The sequence below is a fragment of the Spermophilus citellus genome, assembly GCF_964194105.1.
Source record: "Spermophilus citellus genome assembly, chromosome: 10".
Taxonomy (NCBI): Eukaryota; Metazoa; Chordata; class Mammalia; order Rodentia; family Sciuridae; genus Spermophilus; species Spermophilus citellus.
Genome location: NC_138197.1, coordinates 87317595 through 87336241, shown reverse-complemented (window position 1 = coordinate 87336241; position 18647 = coordinate 87317595). Strand labels below are relative to the sequence as shown.

Here is an 18647-nt window from a genome sequence, read left to right as displayed (position 1 = left end):
GCCTGTGTTCAAGTAACACTTATTTTACTTAATAATGGCCACAAAGTATAAGACCAGTGATCCTGGCAATTTTATTACACTAAATCATTCTTTTTTTTTATTTTTGCCATTGTTAATTTCTTAATGTATCTAATTTATAAACTTTTACCATAGGTATGTAAAAACATGACATGTTTGTGTGTGTGTGTGTGTGTGTGTGTGTGTAAATACACACGCATATATACATATCAGTACTATCCATGATTTCAAATATCCACTATTTTTGGAATACATTCCCTGCAGATGAGAGGGAACTAGACTACAGTATATCATGCCTGAGACGTTTAATTTCCATGGAAGGAAAGGAGGAGGAAAGAGGGAGAGGCAGGCAACCTAGCAAAGGGGACTGCTACTTTGGAGAATTTGGCTTATCTGACCTCTATGATCCTCCCTCCCTCCCTCACTTTTTCCCAATCACTTTTTAAGATTTTCTTAAAATATATATTTTTGAATGAATAATAAGATTTTATTCAAAGGCTTCAACCATTTATCAGGAGATAGTTTACCAGTACTTTACACTGTTGCCAAAGACATTGATTTTCAACTCTTTCCTTCCTCAAATGAATTGGATACTGCAATTCCCTCCCATGCAATGTAGCAAATGAGAAATAGCTAAAGCTACTTTTCATACACAAAGAAACACCTCTGTTATTACCTTATATTTCTGCCTCCTAAAATGCCCTCAAATATAACTTCTTTAAATATCTATTTTACCTCTATGGTCCAATCTGCCATTTCTTGCCAACACTTCTAAATATCCTTTTTTCTTCTATTCACTCTTCTTGGTATGATCTACTAAAAACAGCCAGGGAGAGCCAAGTGACTAACAGAATTTTTTTTTTTTCTCCTTAAAATCCCTTGTTTGCTGCCTTGCACATAGGACAAAGGCCAAAATCTTTAATAGGGCCTCTCATGGCCGGTGCTCAACTACCTATCAGCTGCATTTCATACTTCAGTTGCTCACCTAGCTTCCCCTAGCTGCCTGCTCTTCCTTCTTCCACTCAAAAGCTATATCCCAGGGAAGCCACCCAGGAACCACACAACCACCTCTGTCACTGTGTACACTCAACACCATGTGCTTTTCCTTCACAGCACTTATTATATCTGCAATTATGTGTTTGTTCATATAATGATTTATGTAATACCTGCCTTCCCAACCAACCTAAAAACTCCCTAAAGACAAGAAACATGTCTGTTTTGTTCACCATTATGTATTCCTAGTGCCTATAACAGAACTTGGCATATACTAAGAATTAAATAAATATTTGGCAAATGAATGACATCTGCAATACATGTTAATACAGTTCTATTACTTGAATTTCTCTATTTTTCAATTTAAGCCTACCAAAGCCAAAATTCCAATGAATTGAATTCTAGAGAAAGGGAAAATTAAGGACTATATTCCTCTCAAGTAAAGGATGACAGATTAGCCCAAATTTACTCATACACTTAAATTTACTGACCATCTACATAAATTGCTTATAACTTATTACATTTCCCCCCAAACAACTAAAAACAATTCAATAATATTTTACTTAAGTGATCTGGGCCTATTCCTGGGCTTGGGTTAACAAATAGCACACTTCATTTGTGCAAATGAAGAAACAGCCTTGATATTTAAAAGTCCTCAAACTCAGGAGGTGAAATAATTTGGAATATAACGCAAGGAAAGACACAATATTTTAGTTTGTAAAACTGGTTTATTTACAATTTGGTATTTTAAAATTGTATCTGAAATTTTTATTTTTATATATTTCCCTGGAAGGCATTCTATATTTTCTTAAATATAGAGGCATATGATAGGAAACCTGAGTAAGTCTGAATGTAAGATTCACCTACTGCTACAGTCAGTAAAAATTTAACTTTTAATCCCTGAGAATTAGTAGTGTCAAAAAATATTTTCATACACTCAAATATTTTTTAAAAAACATTTTAAGAACACAGAAAATAAAGAATCATCTACAATGATTACCTCCCCTTAAATGGCAATGTACGTTACTCTTCTACAAATATACCAAGGGTGTGTGCAAGTGCATTTAACATTACTGGGTGCACCTGAAGAGAAAAAAGATGCTGTAATCCTCTTTCTTTTTTTTTTTTTTTTTTCTTTTGGTAGTTTCTACCCATTGCTAGCACAAATTCCCTTTTACCTTCTAAATTTTTCTGTGTAACATGTAGTTTGGAATTTTCCTTTAATGTCCAAGATCAAAATTACCTGATTAAAACCTGGACCCCAACTTTGTAGTTTTTACAAAGTCACTTTGAAGCTAGTGACTTCAGTTCCTTCAAATATCAAGTGAAGATAATAATAGCTCAAAGGAACATGTGAGGATGAATTGAGGTTCACAGGACACCATGAGATCTGTGGCACTTTCTTTCCTAAGGAGCAGTGCTCTCTGGAACACGTGATCTGGTTATAACACATCCTTGCTGCTTCTTATCATCGATGTAGAGTTAATACTCCTAAAATGTCAGCTTTCTTCAGAAAAGTAAATATCTACTCATTAGCTTCCTCACTAAACCTTCTTAAGATGCAAGGAAATGGCAATTCTGTTTTTCTCCCATATATGAAATACACCACAGATATTAAGAATGTGACCATAGCAAAGAGAGTCAAACCAAGAACACAAAGCAATGACTTTGCAGGAAGATGCAGTTCTCCCACGTGTGTGACACACTTTCCATTTGGAACTGCATTAAGTATCCCTAAGTGTTTATTTGCCTAATGGCCCAAAGGAAATTCAATGTAATTCAAACTTAAAACATTGAAACAATGCTACAAATAACCTTTCTTCAGATTCCTCTTAATTTTCTTTCAAAAAAAAAAAAAAAAGTAATCAAACCGACTTCCCCTTTTTAAAAGACTCAACCTCAGCTAGGAACATGCTCTAGTGCTGGCAACTTTAAATTTCCAAAAATATTTATTTGTATATCTATTGATTCCAAAAGGGAAGTGATTATAGAGATTCAAAAGAATATAACATTTATCAATTTCAGAAAAAGCTCTGAAAGATTTGAATAAAAGTGGGAACTATCATCTCCCCTGGGTCAGATATGGACAATATATTTGAAAACAATTGCTGCTTTAGTACTAACTTCCAACTTTATATGTAATGCTTATCTCTTAAATTTTTTATCTCTAATTGTATTGTTTTGCTTTAGGTTGTCTGGTTAATTGGGTTTGTTTATTTTTATTTTTTGTTTTTTTGCATTGGACATGAACTTTGAAAGGCAAAATAGGCAAAAAAAAAAAAAAAGGAAATTTATAGCATAGTTTATAATAAGACAAAACCTGGGCTGAGGAGCTCTCACACTATTCCCTTGTTTGAGCAAATCCCTTTACTGATGCAGGAAAACACACCAAGTAATTCCTTGGCTGCTGGTGGCAGGAGGGATGTAAATACAAATGTGAGGTAGTTCTTTCCACATGAGGGAAATATTTGTCTACATAATATCCCTGCAATGTCTGACAAATTACCAGAGCATCTGCTTGCTGTCATCTGTGAGTAAACTCTTAGCTTGGTGTTAACTGAACTTGACACTCCATGAGCCAGTTGTAGTTCACAGGCTTTAGTTCTGACCCAGTCATGACAAGAGACACTAAAACCCCAAAATGTGAACTACAGAGAACACCAAGTACAAAAACTGCAAACACATTCACATTAAAAAGCATGGGGTGGAGCAGGAGAGAGCACATACTAATAATTTACCAGATATTGTGTGTAGGAAATTATGAGGATTGGTGGGGAAGAATGGACAGACTCTGTCCCCATAGCTCAACTGCCACTCTGGAGCATTAAAAAAAAAAGATCTGAGGCTCTAGCATGGTAGAATATGGTTAATACCATGTAAAAGAGTAACATAAAAACATTGAATGTCAAAAAATAGAATATTCTGAGAATACCAAGAACTGCCTATTAAATATTTAATCTCTCTTACTTGAAGTCTGCACATCTAAATTAAACTAATAATTATTGCCAATGAACAAACCAGTAGAATGGACTATTTTAACTTCTCAAGTCACTGATATAGAACTATCTGTTTAACATTCTAAACTCTCTCCAGACTAGCAGACCAAGAATGATACCAGCAATAGATCAGGAGTTAAATTATAGTTAGAAAAGGGGAGAAAAGTAAGGTAGGACATTAAAATTTTATTCTGAAATTATCTCTGGCCACAACAATAAAATTTAACAAATATTCACTAAACAGTCTTACTCCTGTCATCAGCTGTACAATACATACAGTATCATAGAACTGGCCACTAGGATTAAAATCCACTAGAACATATTTCATGTTAAGTGGCGACAGCAGCATCTCACAGAAATTTTTACATACATATATACACAGTCCACATTCAACCATTTTCACATATTTTCAGTACACACAGTTGCAGCATATTACAGTCACGTGTCTAAGTTGTTGCTCGATAAAAACCCAAGCCACTGCCTAGACATAACTGTAGCAGTTGAGCTGAGTATAATTACAATTAATTTTATATATGTCCATAGCAGAGAGATGTACAAGCCCCTAAGAAAGAAAGAGTTCACAAATACTTGTTTTTTAAATGCTACCACAGCATTATGTTGGGCAATATTAAAACCTTTACCAACCAAATCAGATTTTTAAAAAGTCTTCTTACCAGAAATATTTTTGATGAAAAAAATTACAAAAATGAATGCTCTCTTTAAAATAATTCACACTTGTATTTGAAGATTCCAATATGGCCCAATGCTACTGATGCCTAAAGTGTTTTCTAACATTCTGATGGAGTCATTTAACATGACTCCAAACCACCCATTAAGTTTAAAAGTGGCTTAAGTGCCTTGCACCCATATTGTAAAAATCCCTGGCCATCCTTACTAGAGCCAGGCACATATAAAAGGAATGCACTTTGGTTCATACCAAATGCCCTGGGATTAATCACACTATAAAATTAAATGGTTTGAGGTAAATTTTTACAAATACAGTTGATTTTTGTCTAGTGTTAGCATAACAAAAAAAATATCCTTTAAAAAATCAGTCTGATGTTAAGATACAACAAAGGACATCTTTAACCCCTTAAACACAGGGATTCCCTGTGTAACTAGCCAATGGTTATCTTGTTCAACACCCAATGATGATTCATGCCTTATGGTTTCTATTAAGGCCTGTAACTAGATAGTTAAGACAGATGTATCTTTGCAGAGGTGGGTTCCATCCTTACTGCCTAGCATTCAAAGAGTTAAAGAGGCCAAAAAATGCATGCCCTACAACATGGCATTCAGAACAAAAGGCACATTGTTAACACTAAGGGCACAATTTCTCCTCTACTGTTAATCTACACGGTCTTGCATCACTGTTGTTCCACCGTTGTAGCAATACACTTAAGTGGCAATGAACACTCTGGTGGTGCAAGAAACGGAGCCAAATGAGACTGCAACCAAAGACAAGACAACACTGTGCTATTCCTAAAACTGACAACAGCTCAGACATCCCTAGACAATGGTAACCTGTGAGACCAAGGACTGTTTCCAAGCCAATTCCTAGTAGCTAACAGAGCCCTTTATATTTTAGGTTTTGAAAAATCACAAAGATGCAACTTTTTTTTTTCTGATAGTATAATCCAACTAGAATTTTTTAAAAGCAGCTCTGTCACTAAACACTTAAATGTGGCGGCTCTCATGTATATAGAAACTTTCACTGTATTTGGGTAGGAGGAAAAAAAAAAAAGCCCCATAGCACTGCACATTATAGTTTGGCTTAAAAGTTTCCGGTTGCATTTGTGAATAAAGATAGCCACAAATGCATTGCTGGCATCTTAAGAACCAGTTTTGTGTGGTGGGGAAAAGACAAACTTTTATTTTTACTATTTAATGTAAATTTTCATATGTATAATCATTTTATAGGAAAATTAATAACGGCAGGGTCAGTCTCATGTATTTGAGGCAAAATGTAAAAATGAGAGTGGAAATGGAAGAGGAGAATTATAAGGGGAATATGACCTTTATGTGTTTTTATTTATTTTAATGACCTCAAGAAGCTAACCATCATTAAGAGACTCATGGTTTTACAAAGTCACCAAACCAAGTCTTTTACTTCTTAAGCCTTTAAGCCAAAATCTCAATAAATACTCAAATGTTTAAGTCCTATAAACCACTGATTGGGGGTTTCGTCACATGAGCATTATTTAAAATGCAAGTTACTAATATATTATTGCACTTTCACAGATTACACATAAATGTGTACAATATGCTAAAGAATTTGACTAGGGGAAATAAGCTATAATTTCTAAATACATAAGTACAAATTAATTTATCAGTGACACCTTTAAATAGTAAAGCAAATATCAATATCACCATCTTATTAATAAGCTAATCTTATTACTGTTTTTTGGCAAATATCTGAAATATTTCCTGAGCATATTTTTCCACCATCAACCAGCAAAGCCTCAAGATAAGTAAAATGTTTTTTTTTTCAAAACTACATTTTTTTTTTATCTTAAAGTAAAAGAAACTGTAGGATTCATATTAAAAGAACTTAACCGGAAACTTTCTTGGCCTCACTGGGGACCATGCTTTAAGTACTTGTAAATCAATTTACAGGCAATACAATAATATCTGTGCATATAAAAGGTTATTTATCCTAATTTATACTACCCCAAACCTATTGTCCAAACAGGCAGAAATCTTTCTATATTAAATTGCACATACTAAAAAATTTTTCCACGTGCCTTGAAATTGATATATATCACTGCTCATACATTAGTGATAAAATACTGAAATTTTCACTGTGAAAATAATTATTATTCAGAGAAGAAAATATTCTTTTACCTAACTCTCGGTTACTTTCCCAGGTAAAGTGTCATTCCCACAAAAACAATCAGTGCAACCCAAAAGAAAGTAAAATAAAATAGAGGAATGCAAATTCTGTGGTTCTTCTAAAGATGCAAAGAATAAGTCAAACCATTTAACTTGAGGTTGAATTTCTCTTCCTTTAAATGTGTTGTTAAAGCTGGCCTTACTGAATGGCCACAGTGATTTCTGTTCACCAAGAGGGTTTTCAACCCTGCTTTTTTTCTTTCTTTCTTTAAAGAGAGAGTTGATACTTTCCCAGGCTAAGGGAACCTTGCAGTGGCACCTGAAACGTGTGAACTCACTCTAACCTGCTAAATCTTCTTTGGAACTATGGAAATCCCCACCTTCAGTAGCTGGACTGCTGTTCTTTTAAAAATTGGAATATGAAGTGGTGGTCACAATCACACAGCTGAGATGTCTCTTTCTGAATTAACAGTCTGGGATGTACAGCTGAAGAAAGAAGACAAACTAAATGCAGATAACAGATGTGTGGTGAAAGAGGAACAGAGAGAAGAGCAGAGAAGTGAGGAACAGTCATGGAATACATTTCTAAAATTAGGTGCATAACCAATCTTGAAATAGGAGGCTTCCTGACAAAACAGCTTGCCGATCAGAGTAGAAAATTTGGAGGAACACACACGTTTCCGTTTCCACTTAGCCACCAAAATGCTGCCTTGCCAGCTTTTAAAATGTCAGAATGCTAACTGGGCAATTTAAAACTTGGGGATCTTATTTTGTATTTGTTTGATCATTACTTCAGGAACAAAATCTCTAAGGTGCAGTTTTTCTTAGAATATCATTTTCATCCTGACCATTGTCCTCCCACCACCAGTACCACCCAGATTTATTTATGGAAAAAAGAAGCAGGACATGCTACACCTGTGCATGAACCTGGAGTGTGGAGAGAGAAGGGGAGAATATGAACCATAAAAACATAGTGAATGTCTTTGACCAATCTGTAAATGCGTGGCAGTCATGAAGTAATCAATGGCCTGCCACTGATGTTATTACTCCGCCACACTAAATACAGTAAGGCTCATCGTACTTGTAGAAAACAAAAAGTTTCAGAAAGTATAAAAACTTAAAGCATTGTCCCCATGTATTTTATAAAAACAAAACAAACAACTTTCTTACATTAAAATTAAGTGCTGAAAAGATACAAATGAGTTGAGTTATTGAGCAAATAAAAACAGGTCTGAGCTACTCCTTTTCAACCCAATAAGGCTCAGCTATGTCGTATCTTTCAGATTACCAGCATCGGGGGACTTGAGCTCAGCTAACGAGTTTTGGCAACACTGTCCTCTGCTGAATATTCCCATTGGCATCTGTCATTTGTGCCAAATTAGTCCTCAGTTTAGAAGCTGAGCTGGAAGGTGGAGGTAACTTGGAAATGGACGTGATAGCACCAGTGCTCTCGCTTATCCTTTTCACTGAAGTCTTCTCCCCAGTGGGAGGCTTTGGCAACCGCCTCCTTAGCCAGGGGTGCCGTAAAGCCTGGCCTGGGGTCATGCGAACTGCAGGATCCCATTCTAAACACTGTTTTAAGAAGTCAAGGAAAAGGGGATCATCACATCCCTTCAGTGCATTTCCCCACTCTCGGCTCTCCGGTGGGCCCCTCAGTTTCCCTCTCCGGGAACGGCCTCCATTGAGGACCACAGAACCATCTGAAAGAGTCGTGACAGTGCAATAACGGGGATAACCCTTGGAGCTCACAAAATTTTTGGCTCGTTTGGATGCATCCAACAGTTTCTGGGAAGGCATGCCCAACAGTTCAATCATACAGGCCAGCTGGTCCCCTTCATCCTCCCCAGGCAGGAGGGGGTAACCTGTCAGGAGCTCTGCTAAAATGCAGCCCAGGCTCCACATATCAATGGGCATGCCGTACCTGGCCCCAAGTATTACTTCTGGAGCCCGGTAAAAACGTGACTGGATATATGTGTAGACACGCTGATGCTCATAACAACTGGAGCCAAAATCAATCACTTTAATACTGCTTCTGCCCTGCTGCTTTAACAAAATATTCTCGGGCTTAAGGTCACAGTGAATTATTCTGTTTTTGTGCAAAGCATCCAAGCACTGCAGAATCGAGTGGGCAAATTTGCGGACCAAAGGCAGGCTAAAGCCCTGGAATTTATTCTTCTTGATGAGCTCATAGAGGTTCATACTCAGCAGTTCAAATGTCATGCAGATGTGGTTGCGGAAGGTAAAATTCTCCAACATGTGTATGACGTTCATGGTATTATCCTTGTCCTGTTTCCGCAGGTGTTCCAGGATTCGGATCTCCTCTGCAGCCTGTCGGTGAAAGCGCTTCTCATTCCGCACCATCTTCAGGGCCACATGCTGGTGGACTTTGTGATCATAGGCCTTGACCACTTGACCAAAGCTCCCCTTTCCAATGACCTTGAGGACCTCGTACCTGTAAGCCACATGATCGTGGGGCACCTGCACATATGATCCCTGGTCATCATCATAGCCACCATTGTTGGGTCCACCTGTCATACCCTGGCGTTTCTTTGCATTTGGACCCAAGAAGTATATTTCAGGGTAGCTAAAAATCTCATGGTGTTCAAAGGCTGTTAATTTTTGCATATATTGCTTCATTGCTTGTTCAGGAGTCATGGGAGTGGCTTTTACTTTCCCCATGCCTTCCATAGACTTCAGAGAGGTGGAGCTCCCCTGCCGTCTGTGAATGCTCTCCAGCTGCCGCTCAGGCACCACTGGCAAGCCGGTTTTGCCCATTGTTGTAAGCCCATTTGGTTGTGTTGTGAGCACTGTCCGCTTGTTACTGTTATCCTCAAACAGCTGCTGAACCTGAATCTGTCCGTGGCTGTGGCTGCTAACATGCAGGTGATCATTCATTGTGTGCTTACTGCCACCAATCTGGAATTGAGACAGGAAACATAAATAGAATGCAAGAGCTCTGCCTGTTCAAATGTGAGATTTTATAAGTCAGTCACCATCCCCCAACTTTACAAAAATCCACTTTGGTTTGAATCCATAGCCAGAATTAGTTTTACTAAATGGAGAGACCCCATGAACACACTGACAGAGAACAGAGATGATGCTAACAAGCTCTGATACAATAAAAGAAAAAGCGATCAAGTGACTGAGTAAGGCTAGAAAACACAGGAAAGAGGGACCTCACAACTGTGAAATCTAACAGGTAAGCAGGTTGCTCTGCAAAGCTAGAGTCCTTATAGTAAGTTCTTCTGTGAGGCAGAGACCAATCTTTCTTGTTCATCTTTTTCCATTATCCCCTAACATTTAATACCAGGTCTGGCCTATCAAAGGTGTTCCACTAAATTCATACTTAACATAAAAATGACAGTGGACGCTGGAAAAGCATTAGCACATCAGAATTTACACTGGCTCCCAACCCTGGGATCACAGCATCTTCCATACCTTACATAGCAGTTTCTTTATAACATGAGGACAAGAGTTACATATTCTTTCTCCAATATCTAGATCTAGTCCCAAACTGCTTAATCATCAGTGTTCCCTTCTCCTTGGAAATCTAGGAACATATATATGATTCAGTGACAAAGCAAAACTCTGCTTGAAAGATCCTCACAAAGATATGTACCACAGTTATCTTGTAAGCCTCTGATCTATTTTTAAAAGTTTCTGGGCTTTACTGACTGTAATGACCATTTAAGGCCATTCAGCTCAACAAACCAAGCAACCACCACAATGTCTGGGGCCTTGCTTTGGTCAATGGCTCTACCCTCAGAAGACATTTATTTCTATAGGCTGCTGGGACACTTGACTTTCTAACAGGGAATACAAAAAAGCAACTGCTATTTCAGGCACAGGTGCATCCCTGAACTGTCTTGTCTAAACAAAATTGGTCTGGGAAACCAAGAGGCTAGGCATTCTGAGAACATGCCTGATTTCCTTAAAAGCAGCCTGCTAGTGATTTTTATATGAAATCTCAAAGACCAACTTATCACTCACAATTCACCTCATTCATTCACCTGGTACTGCCAGAGGTCTAGCCACAAAACTGGGAGGGTGGGATGCCCTTTAAGAGCTTACAATAAACTAGCTGAAGGCCTTTGTCATCAGTATTTTTTTCTATTATCCCCTGCTAAAGTCTACCTTTGGGGCTTTTTATACCACTAGGAGGGAAAAAAAGTGCTCTGTAGCTGTAACATAAGAATTCAAGAAATGGTCTGGGACACCAGAATTATAAAATGAAATTTTAAATCCTTCCTTCCTACTATAAGATCAAGCCCTTCCCTTTTTCTTAAGCTGACAGACATACCATGTGTTACGATTATCTGCAAACTGAGGCTTCTCTCAGCTTGCTTCTAAAGCAAAGTAGAAGGCAGTACTTGGACCTGTCTATGACTTCATAGATTCAGGGATCTTATTTCTCAGAGAGATTTTCCTAAGATTTATAGTTGATCTTTTTTATTAAACTCAGATATGATACTGATACTCCATGCTAGGTGACCTTATATTATATTAGGGTGGCTGGACAGGTTAGTTTATCTTCATTCTACACCAAAAGCAGGATAGTCCATAAAAATGCATTAGGAAAGCCTTAGGCATATATAAAATTAATACAGTCTTCACTGCTTTTGTTCCCAAACCTGTTTCTCTGCATCCCTTCCTCCCCACTATGGTCTGTCAATCACTAGCAGTAAAACACCTGGAATTCAAAACATATCCCTCCTACACAACTGTTCTCTTTAGGGCAGGATAAAAGTACACCTTACTTATATACATGCTATAAGAAATGCTTCATTAAACTTAAAGCTACATCAACCTTGAAGGTTTAAGGATTTCTAAAATAATAGCCATCATTTTTTTTTGAACATCAGAAATTCACTTTAATTTTTGCTATAGCAATTTTTATGTTTGGAATATTTCAAAAATTGATCACAAACATTTTAGTCAACTAGACAGTTTCCCTATGAACCAGACCATCTTGTACCTCTCCAACTGCTTTCTCTTGGTCTCCTTTGGCAGTATCAACTGCCAGTTTGCCTGTCCTTAAGTTGGTTCCAGGGTTCTTCAGGGCTCAAGGCTCAGTTCTCTTGGTTGCTCACTCCCACAATTCCCTGGTTCATCCTGACCTCAGTCAGGCTTCAGCATCACTCCTGGGCTGATGTCTGCCCTATCTGCCCTAGTTCAGACCTGCAGAATACATGTCTCCAGAGCTAAAGACCCACATCAAACTGCTAGCTCTCTCATCCAAAGGCACATCAAACCCAACTTGTGATTTTTCTACCAAAAAGGTTTCATCCTTTCATAATTCTCAATTTTTGACAAACAAAAGTCTTAACCTCCACAGTCACTCATTTCCTGCCCTGGAAATGGCACACCTGGAATACCCTCTTGGCATCCCCCTCCATCTTCGCAAACCACCATGAGGTCCAGTCATGTTTATCTTTGCATACCTTTTCCATAAGCATCTTACATACCCACTGCCTTTCACTGGGACAATTAAAGCAGCTTTATAATATGCACCCTTGTTTCTCAGTCTGGAATTCTCCAAGTCTCTTCTTCATAATGTCTTTAGAGTTACATTTACACATGTCAATCTGAGTGTTCTTGCTTTTGCTCAAGGCCCACAACTATGTCCCCTTACCACAGCTAATGCAACTTACTAGTGAGAACACAAGGCCCTAAAATGTAGAGCCTCAATAATCTAAGCCCTTCTAGTCTCAATTACCACTGCCACTAGACTAAAAGGAAGAAAACTGAATTTCCCAAGACCCATGTAAACACCAAGCACTTTTACATTCCTTTGCTTTCAATGAGGTCCCATTTTATAGAAGCCCAGGGATTTCCAGTAAGACAAACATGAAATAAACCCACCTCTACCATTTATCAACCATGTGAACTTGGGCAATTAATCTCTCTGAACCTTACTGTTGTTGTCTGCAGAGAGACGGTAACAAAGCTACCTCATCGGGACTATTATGACTGTTCATTTCAGATGCTGCTTGGAATCTTCTTCTTCCACTGTCTAGGTGATAAAATGCTACTCACCCTTCAATGCCTAGTTCAATTCTCCTTTGACCTACTAAACAGCTCCTTCTATACTTATAATGCGCTGACATGTAATTAATAACACTTATTTCATTCTACTGTAATTGTTTTAATATCAGATGTACCCACCTAGAATTGGTTTTAAGTAATTCCAAGGCAAGGTCCACCTCTTATCTTTGTAAGTCCCTATTAACATAAACTCAGATACACAATAAGCACTTATTTGCTGAATAGAAGAATACATGTCAATAAATTGCTATTAATTCTCACCTTTCTTGGGGGTTTTCTTGAGAAATATATTTTGTACCTTCAAAAGAAAACATGAAGTCAATACCCAGGGCATTAGGACATGTCCCTTGGTGACTTAAGTCTCAAGATGTTACGCTATCAGTACATCAGCAGAGACTTGTAGGCTGAGGACAGTTGGTTAAAAAACACCTGTAGCAGACACCTAAACACCTAAAAACCACACATAGAACCTTAAACTTTCTAGACATTGAAGGGATTCATGTGAGAGCTCAAGTCAAAGAAGAATTTGAGCCTCAAACACTGAAGGACTCTGAAATCACAACCAAACTCAAAAGCGCAATTAACTGATCTATAAAGGTGGGATGGAGGGGGGTATGAAAAATTAGAAAAGCCAGAACATTTCCAGAATACATATGCCAGGACTACATCATAAACTTAAGGTTATTAAAAAACTCTCACTCCCACTCGAGCCTCTGAAGGCTGAGAACCTGGCTTATTCCTATTTGATTTGCTAATGTCTAGCACAGTGTGTGTCACATTTAAAAACATAGGCTGAATGCAGTGGTTAAAATATCCACAAGTGAGGATTTAAAATAGGAGGACCTACAACAGCTCCCTTTGACCATGAAATATTTCAGTATTAAAAATTATGTAAGAACAATAGTCTTTTAACAAGTTTGACAAATTTTTTTTTACTGTCTTAATATCTTCCAGGGTTTTACAAACTTCTCCAAAATCATCCTAAAACTACTGTGTGTGCTGTTATAGGAATAAATCTGAGTCTAAAAAGGATGTTAGCTCCTCCCTAGCACAAGACAGCCCATGTAGCCCTGAGTCTACACAATATCAACTTGTTCCTCTTCCAAATACTATTATTTTTAAAATATGAACTTTAATTCTTTACTCCAAATTATTTCATAAAGGTAACTGGAGAGTGCTTTAAGCCTTAAGTCATAAAAGTGATAGATTTTAGTATTTTGGAATTTTATAAATGAAATATATTAATATCTCCCTGACTATATATATTTATTTTTTTAAAAAAGAGCTACTGGGAATCAAGATAGATATTGGGCATACTTTAAATGATAAATAGACTAAATAAGTATAAAAAGATAAAAGGAGACAGAAAACAAGGGGCAATGGGAAATTCTAAGAATCATAATCTTTATAATCACTTATTTACCTGTCTACTATATCATTTATAAGGGAAAATATGGGCAAGCTCCTATGACAAGGCCATTTTTCTTTCCTTAATGCCCTTTTCTCCCCACTCATTCTAAAATAATTCTTCCTAGGTGTAACTGCTCTGGAATTAAAATCAAAAAACTTATAAAAACCTGACAGACATATGGGAATATGAATCTGCAAAGGTTCTTGCATTTATAATACAGCTAATACAATTTCCTAGACTTAATAGTGCCAGGCAGTATATTAAAACCAGTCTCATGAGGGTTTGGGGCTGTACAACATGTATTGATATGAGTTGGCTAGGGAATTTTGACCAAACCAGTTACTTTGTAGAGTCTGCATCCTCAACTAAAAATGAAGGAATAGAATCCCATAAATTCAGTGGTCCTTTAAACTTTCTTATTCTATGAAATCTGTGATGTTATACATATAGTATCAAAACTAAACAACATTCAAACCCAAATTCACATTTTCAAAACGAAGCATCTAATAATTAACAGCATACTGAAGTTTACACTTAAGTTAAAAACAAGTAAACTACGCATACTTAGACAGCAAAACACAGATATTTATCATTCGAAGCACTGGGAAATACACTCACATATTCACGTTTCTGGTACACCACAGGTTATTCCTCCAGTGGTGATTTTGTTTTCTCTAATTTCATCACATATTTCAATGGCAAAGAGGCTCTGATCAAGCAAAGCCCATCCTTAAAAAACTGGAATCCAGATACAAACCAAGTATTCTTTCTCAGTTCACATCATGTCATGTGATTACATCAACACATGGAAAAAAACTGGATGTTATATTTTCCAAACTGTCAGATGATTCTAGACTAAACAAAAAAAAATCCAAATCCCTAAAACCAATGGTAGTTCCTTAACTGAAGTATCTGTGACAATAACATTCAAGGGCAATACACAGAATCATCCATCCTACCTGCAGATTCTCTCCCTCCCATCAACAGTCCAATACAGATTAGTTAATATCTGTGTAGTGAAGTCCTAGGCCCTGGGACTAGACATGTCATGAAGAGAAAGAGAGAGAGAGAGAATATGAATAACAAGAAAATGTTTCCTCTGAAATGCGCCTCCCTCCCTCTCCCTCTCCCTCTCCCTCTCCCTCTCCCTCTCCCTCTCCCTCTCTCTCCCTCTCTCTCTCTCTCTCTCTCTCTCTCTCTCTCTCTCTCTCTCTCTCTAACAGGCATAACTCCAGCCCAGACATTCACTCACAATTTTTCCTCGAATAAACAGGTTCCCCCAGAACACATGATGATCCCCTACAGGCTACAAATGGCCTTTTCTACAGGAACTCAACTTTCACTTGGCAAACAAAACCATATCCCTACCATGCATCCCTCACACCTAATCACCTTAGGGGGCTCCTCTGAAAGATCCAACTGGTAAAAAGATCTATGAAACCACCACCTCCTTCAAGTGCACATCTCCTCTAAGCTGCCAGTCACCATCCAAGGGCAATCGCTGGGCGCTGAGAAGAGGTACATGTTGAAGTCCAATCCAGCTTGCTGATCTCTGCAGTCACCAGTCCCAAGCTGAGCTCCCCACTCCCTCTTAGCCCTCAGAGGGGCCACAGCACCTGTCAGGCACCCTTCCCTTGCTACCTACAAAACAAAGCTAGCCCTTTCCTTTTGAATAATGTCCAACTAGAGAATCCTACAGGGGTGGCTTGTTTTGTTTTGACTACTGCTGTGGCTCTTATTTTTGTTAATGTTAATTACAATTTCTGCTGTGCTCAAACCTGTAGCACTCATAAAACATGCTTACACACGCGGGGGACAATTGGTGGTGCTCCCTGCTGGCTGGAGCCAGGCCTCAGAGGCTCTTTGGGGGATCGATTTTCCGGGCAAGGCGGCCTGGCTGTCCCCTAACATATCTGTTTCTATAAATACCCACTACCCACGGGAGGGGGGGGGGGCTGTTTACCGGGTCAGGGAAGGGAGCTCTGGGAAGCAAGGATGAAAAAAAGAGGGAAGACAGAAGGAAAGCGGCGAGGAGGAAGTTCCAAGGAAGAGGATTTCAGGGGTGGGCGGGCTCCGGAGGGGAAGTGAGGGGCCCACGCCACAAGTATTCCTTTGTGGCTGCAGCTTTGGCTCACCCAAGTTACAGAGGGCGGCGTCGAGGACAGGCCACAGGCCAGGGGCGTGGAGCTGCCCGCACTTCGCCCTCACTTGTCCCAGAGTCAGAACCCCACAAGCCCGGTGCCTCTGCCGGGAGCCCTCCCGCCGCCCACCCCCTTGGCCACCCATGGGCTGGGTCTCACCGTGTGGGCTGCGGCGGCAGCGTTGCTGGCCCGGAGAGGAGGCAGGGCGATGGGGGAGGGCGGGCCGGTCCCCACTCCGCTCCGAGGGGCCCCCGCACCGAGCCCCGGGGAAGCCTGAAGCTGGCGAACAGCGCTGTCCCCTCCTCGGCCTGGGAGCCACACGCGGGAGGAGACAAAAGAGGGTCAGGGGGGAGAGAGTCATCCAGATCCCCCACCCCAATGGGCAGCGAATCCTCTTTCCCAGAAGACGGAGGGAGAGAATGGGACAGCAAAAACGTGCATCAGGGGAGTGAGGGGGCGTCGGGACCGGTTCCCCAGCGCGCACCCACGGGCGGGGCTCAGGCAGCTGCAAAGTTAAGTCGGGCCCTGGCGCGCGAGTTCGCGACCCGCGGGGAAGCCGGGCCGGGCCTGAGCTTCGCGGCCCACGTTGCAGGCGGCCAGCGGCCAGGAGGGGGGGTTGGCTGGCCGAGGAGGGCGCAACGGCCTCTCCAAGCTTGGGACCAGAGGGGAGGAGGCCCGGACGGCCCCGCCAGAGCCCTAGCAGGTCGAACCCAGGCCGGGGAGGAGGGCTCCCTTCGAGGCCGCCCTGGGCCCGCGTGCAACAATGAGCGCAGCGGTGCAGAGGCCAGGGCGCACGGTCTGCCCGGAGCTCTCCTGCACCTCACCACCGACTTTGTTCGAGGTCCCGCGGGCAGCGGCTGCCCGCCCCGCCAGGGCTGATCCGGGAGCCGGGTGGGGGCCGGCTGGGGCGGCGCGGCGGGACGGCCCTCCTTACCGGTCGGGTAGGCGGCGGGAGCAGCGGCCGAAGGTTTCCTGGTTAACATGGCCGCTGGAGAGGAAAATGCATTTCAGGGCTGCCGTCTCCGCCGCCGGTCCCACTGCTACTTCTCGCGGCCGCCGCCGCCTCCTGGCCGCCCCTTACGCGGGTCTCCGACGCCTCCTCGCCGCCTCGCGTCAGCTACAGCCAGACACACACAGTCCGCTGCATCCCCTCGGCCCGGGCCCGCCACCGCGAGCCCCCCGCTCTCCTCTTCGCCGCCGCCGTCCTCCTCTTCCTCGGGCGGCTGCAGCACCCCCCGGCCCGTGCACATGCCTCGCCCTCCCCTGCGCACCGCTGGCTCCCCGTTTCCCTCACATAGGGGCGCGGGGAGCGGGCTGTGCAGCGAGGACCCACTAGCTCGGGAGCCTCCTCCCGGGCTCGCGCGCGCGCCCCCGCGCACACTCACACACCAGCGCCCGCGCGCGCCGCGGCCCGGGAGGGCAGCCCCGCCCCCGCCGTAGGCCCCTCCCCGGACTCCCCCCGGCCCTAGCCACACACACTCACTTACCCCACCCCCACCCAGCCACCCACAGGAGTCCCAGTTGCACACCAGATCCTCTGCATAGCTACCCCCTTTACTCCTGCAAAACTCTGCCGCCCCCGCCTGCCCTCCTCCTGCCCCTCCGGCCATCTGCCCTGTTCCCGCAGGCTTCCCCACCAAGGATCTTTTCCCCTCCTTGGCCTCTCTAACCCCCCCGCAACGCCCCTCTTTTGCCTTACTACTCCACCTACCATTGCTTCTCTCCTACCGAAATCTCCGCAGAGACCCCTCCCCATCCAAGCGCTCCCCTAAACACAAATGCATTTTCAGTTTCTAATGGCTGCTCACAAACAATACTGTCCCCTACTCCACGGTCCCAGAGACTTAACCACCCTCCTCTCCAGTTTGTCATGTATATAACTTAGTTGTGCTAGGGTCACCCTGGAGAGTCAAGCCCGAGGAGAAGCCGTTGCTGAGCCTGGTGACCCTGAGCGTGGGCGATGGCGATGGGCTGCCCTCCCACCTCAACCTCAGCCACACACACCCTCCCCGATTTTACTGACACCAAATGACCGCTCTCCAGTCGCTAGGACAAGAGGAGGCAGAGAGAGGCTTGTGGATGGCATCTGGGGAAGCAGTTGGCTGTGGGTTGCTAGGCAAAAATAAACATCAGAGACACCTCCCATTTCCTTACAACTGGAAGCCTTTTCCCCACGCGGCCACTGGGAGAGACACACCTTCCTCTCTGCTC

The 18647-nt window shown here is 41.7% G+C and overlaps 1 protein-coding gene across 3 annotated transcripts; it reads right to left on the bottom strand.

Moving 5' to 3' along the window:
* Positions 1–1719: 1719 nt before the first annotated feature.
* DYRK2 (dual specificity tyrosine phosphorylation regulated kinase 2) lies at positions 1720–17510 on the bottom strand. 3 transcript variants are annotated; one of them, XM_081309288.1, is made up of 3 exons: positions 17371–17509; positions 16596–16744; positions 1720–9755 (listed from the first exon to the last, which is right to left on the bottom strand). In XM_081309288.1, exons 1-3 carry the CDS (start codon positions 17417–17419, stop codon positions 8148–8150), a joined length of 1806 nt encoding a protein of 601 aa, XP_081165414.1. In that variant the 5' UTR covers positions 17420–17509; the 3' UTR covers positions 1720–8147. The 3 variants fall into 3 exon arrangements, with proteins under 3 accessions (XP_081165414.1, XP_081165416.1, XP_081165415.1); XM_081309290.1 differs by lacking the exon at positions 17371–17509 and adding an exon at positions 13146–13182 and having other exon boundaries at positions 16596–16725; XM_081309289.1 differs by lacking the exon at positions 16596–16744 and having other exon boundaries at positions 17371–17510.
* Between the last annotated feature and the right edge of the window lie 1137 nt (positions 17511–18647).

What these genes read in the sequence shown, in the direction of transcription:
- DYRK2 (XM_081309288.1), bottom strand. Translation starts at nt 17,419, where the DNA reads ATGTTAACCAGGAAACCTTCGGCCGCTGCTCCCGCCGCCTACCCGACC. An exon ending in TCCCGCCGCCTACCCGACCG is followed by an intron (nt 16,745 to 17,370) that starts GTAAGGAGGGCC and finishes TGTGGCTCCCAG; the next exon opens with GCCGAGGAGGGGACAGCGCT. An exon ending in CTGCCGCCGCAGCCCACACG is followed by an intron (nt 9,756 to 16,595) that starts GTGAGACCCAGC and finishes TCTCAATTCCAG; the next exon opens with ATTGGTGGCAGTAAGCACAC.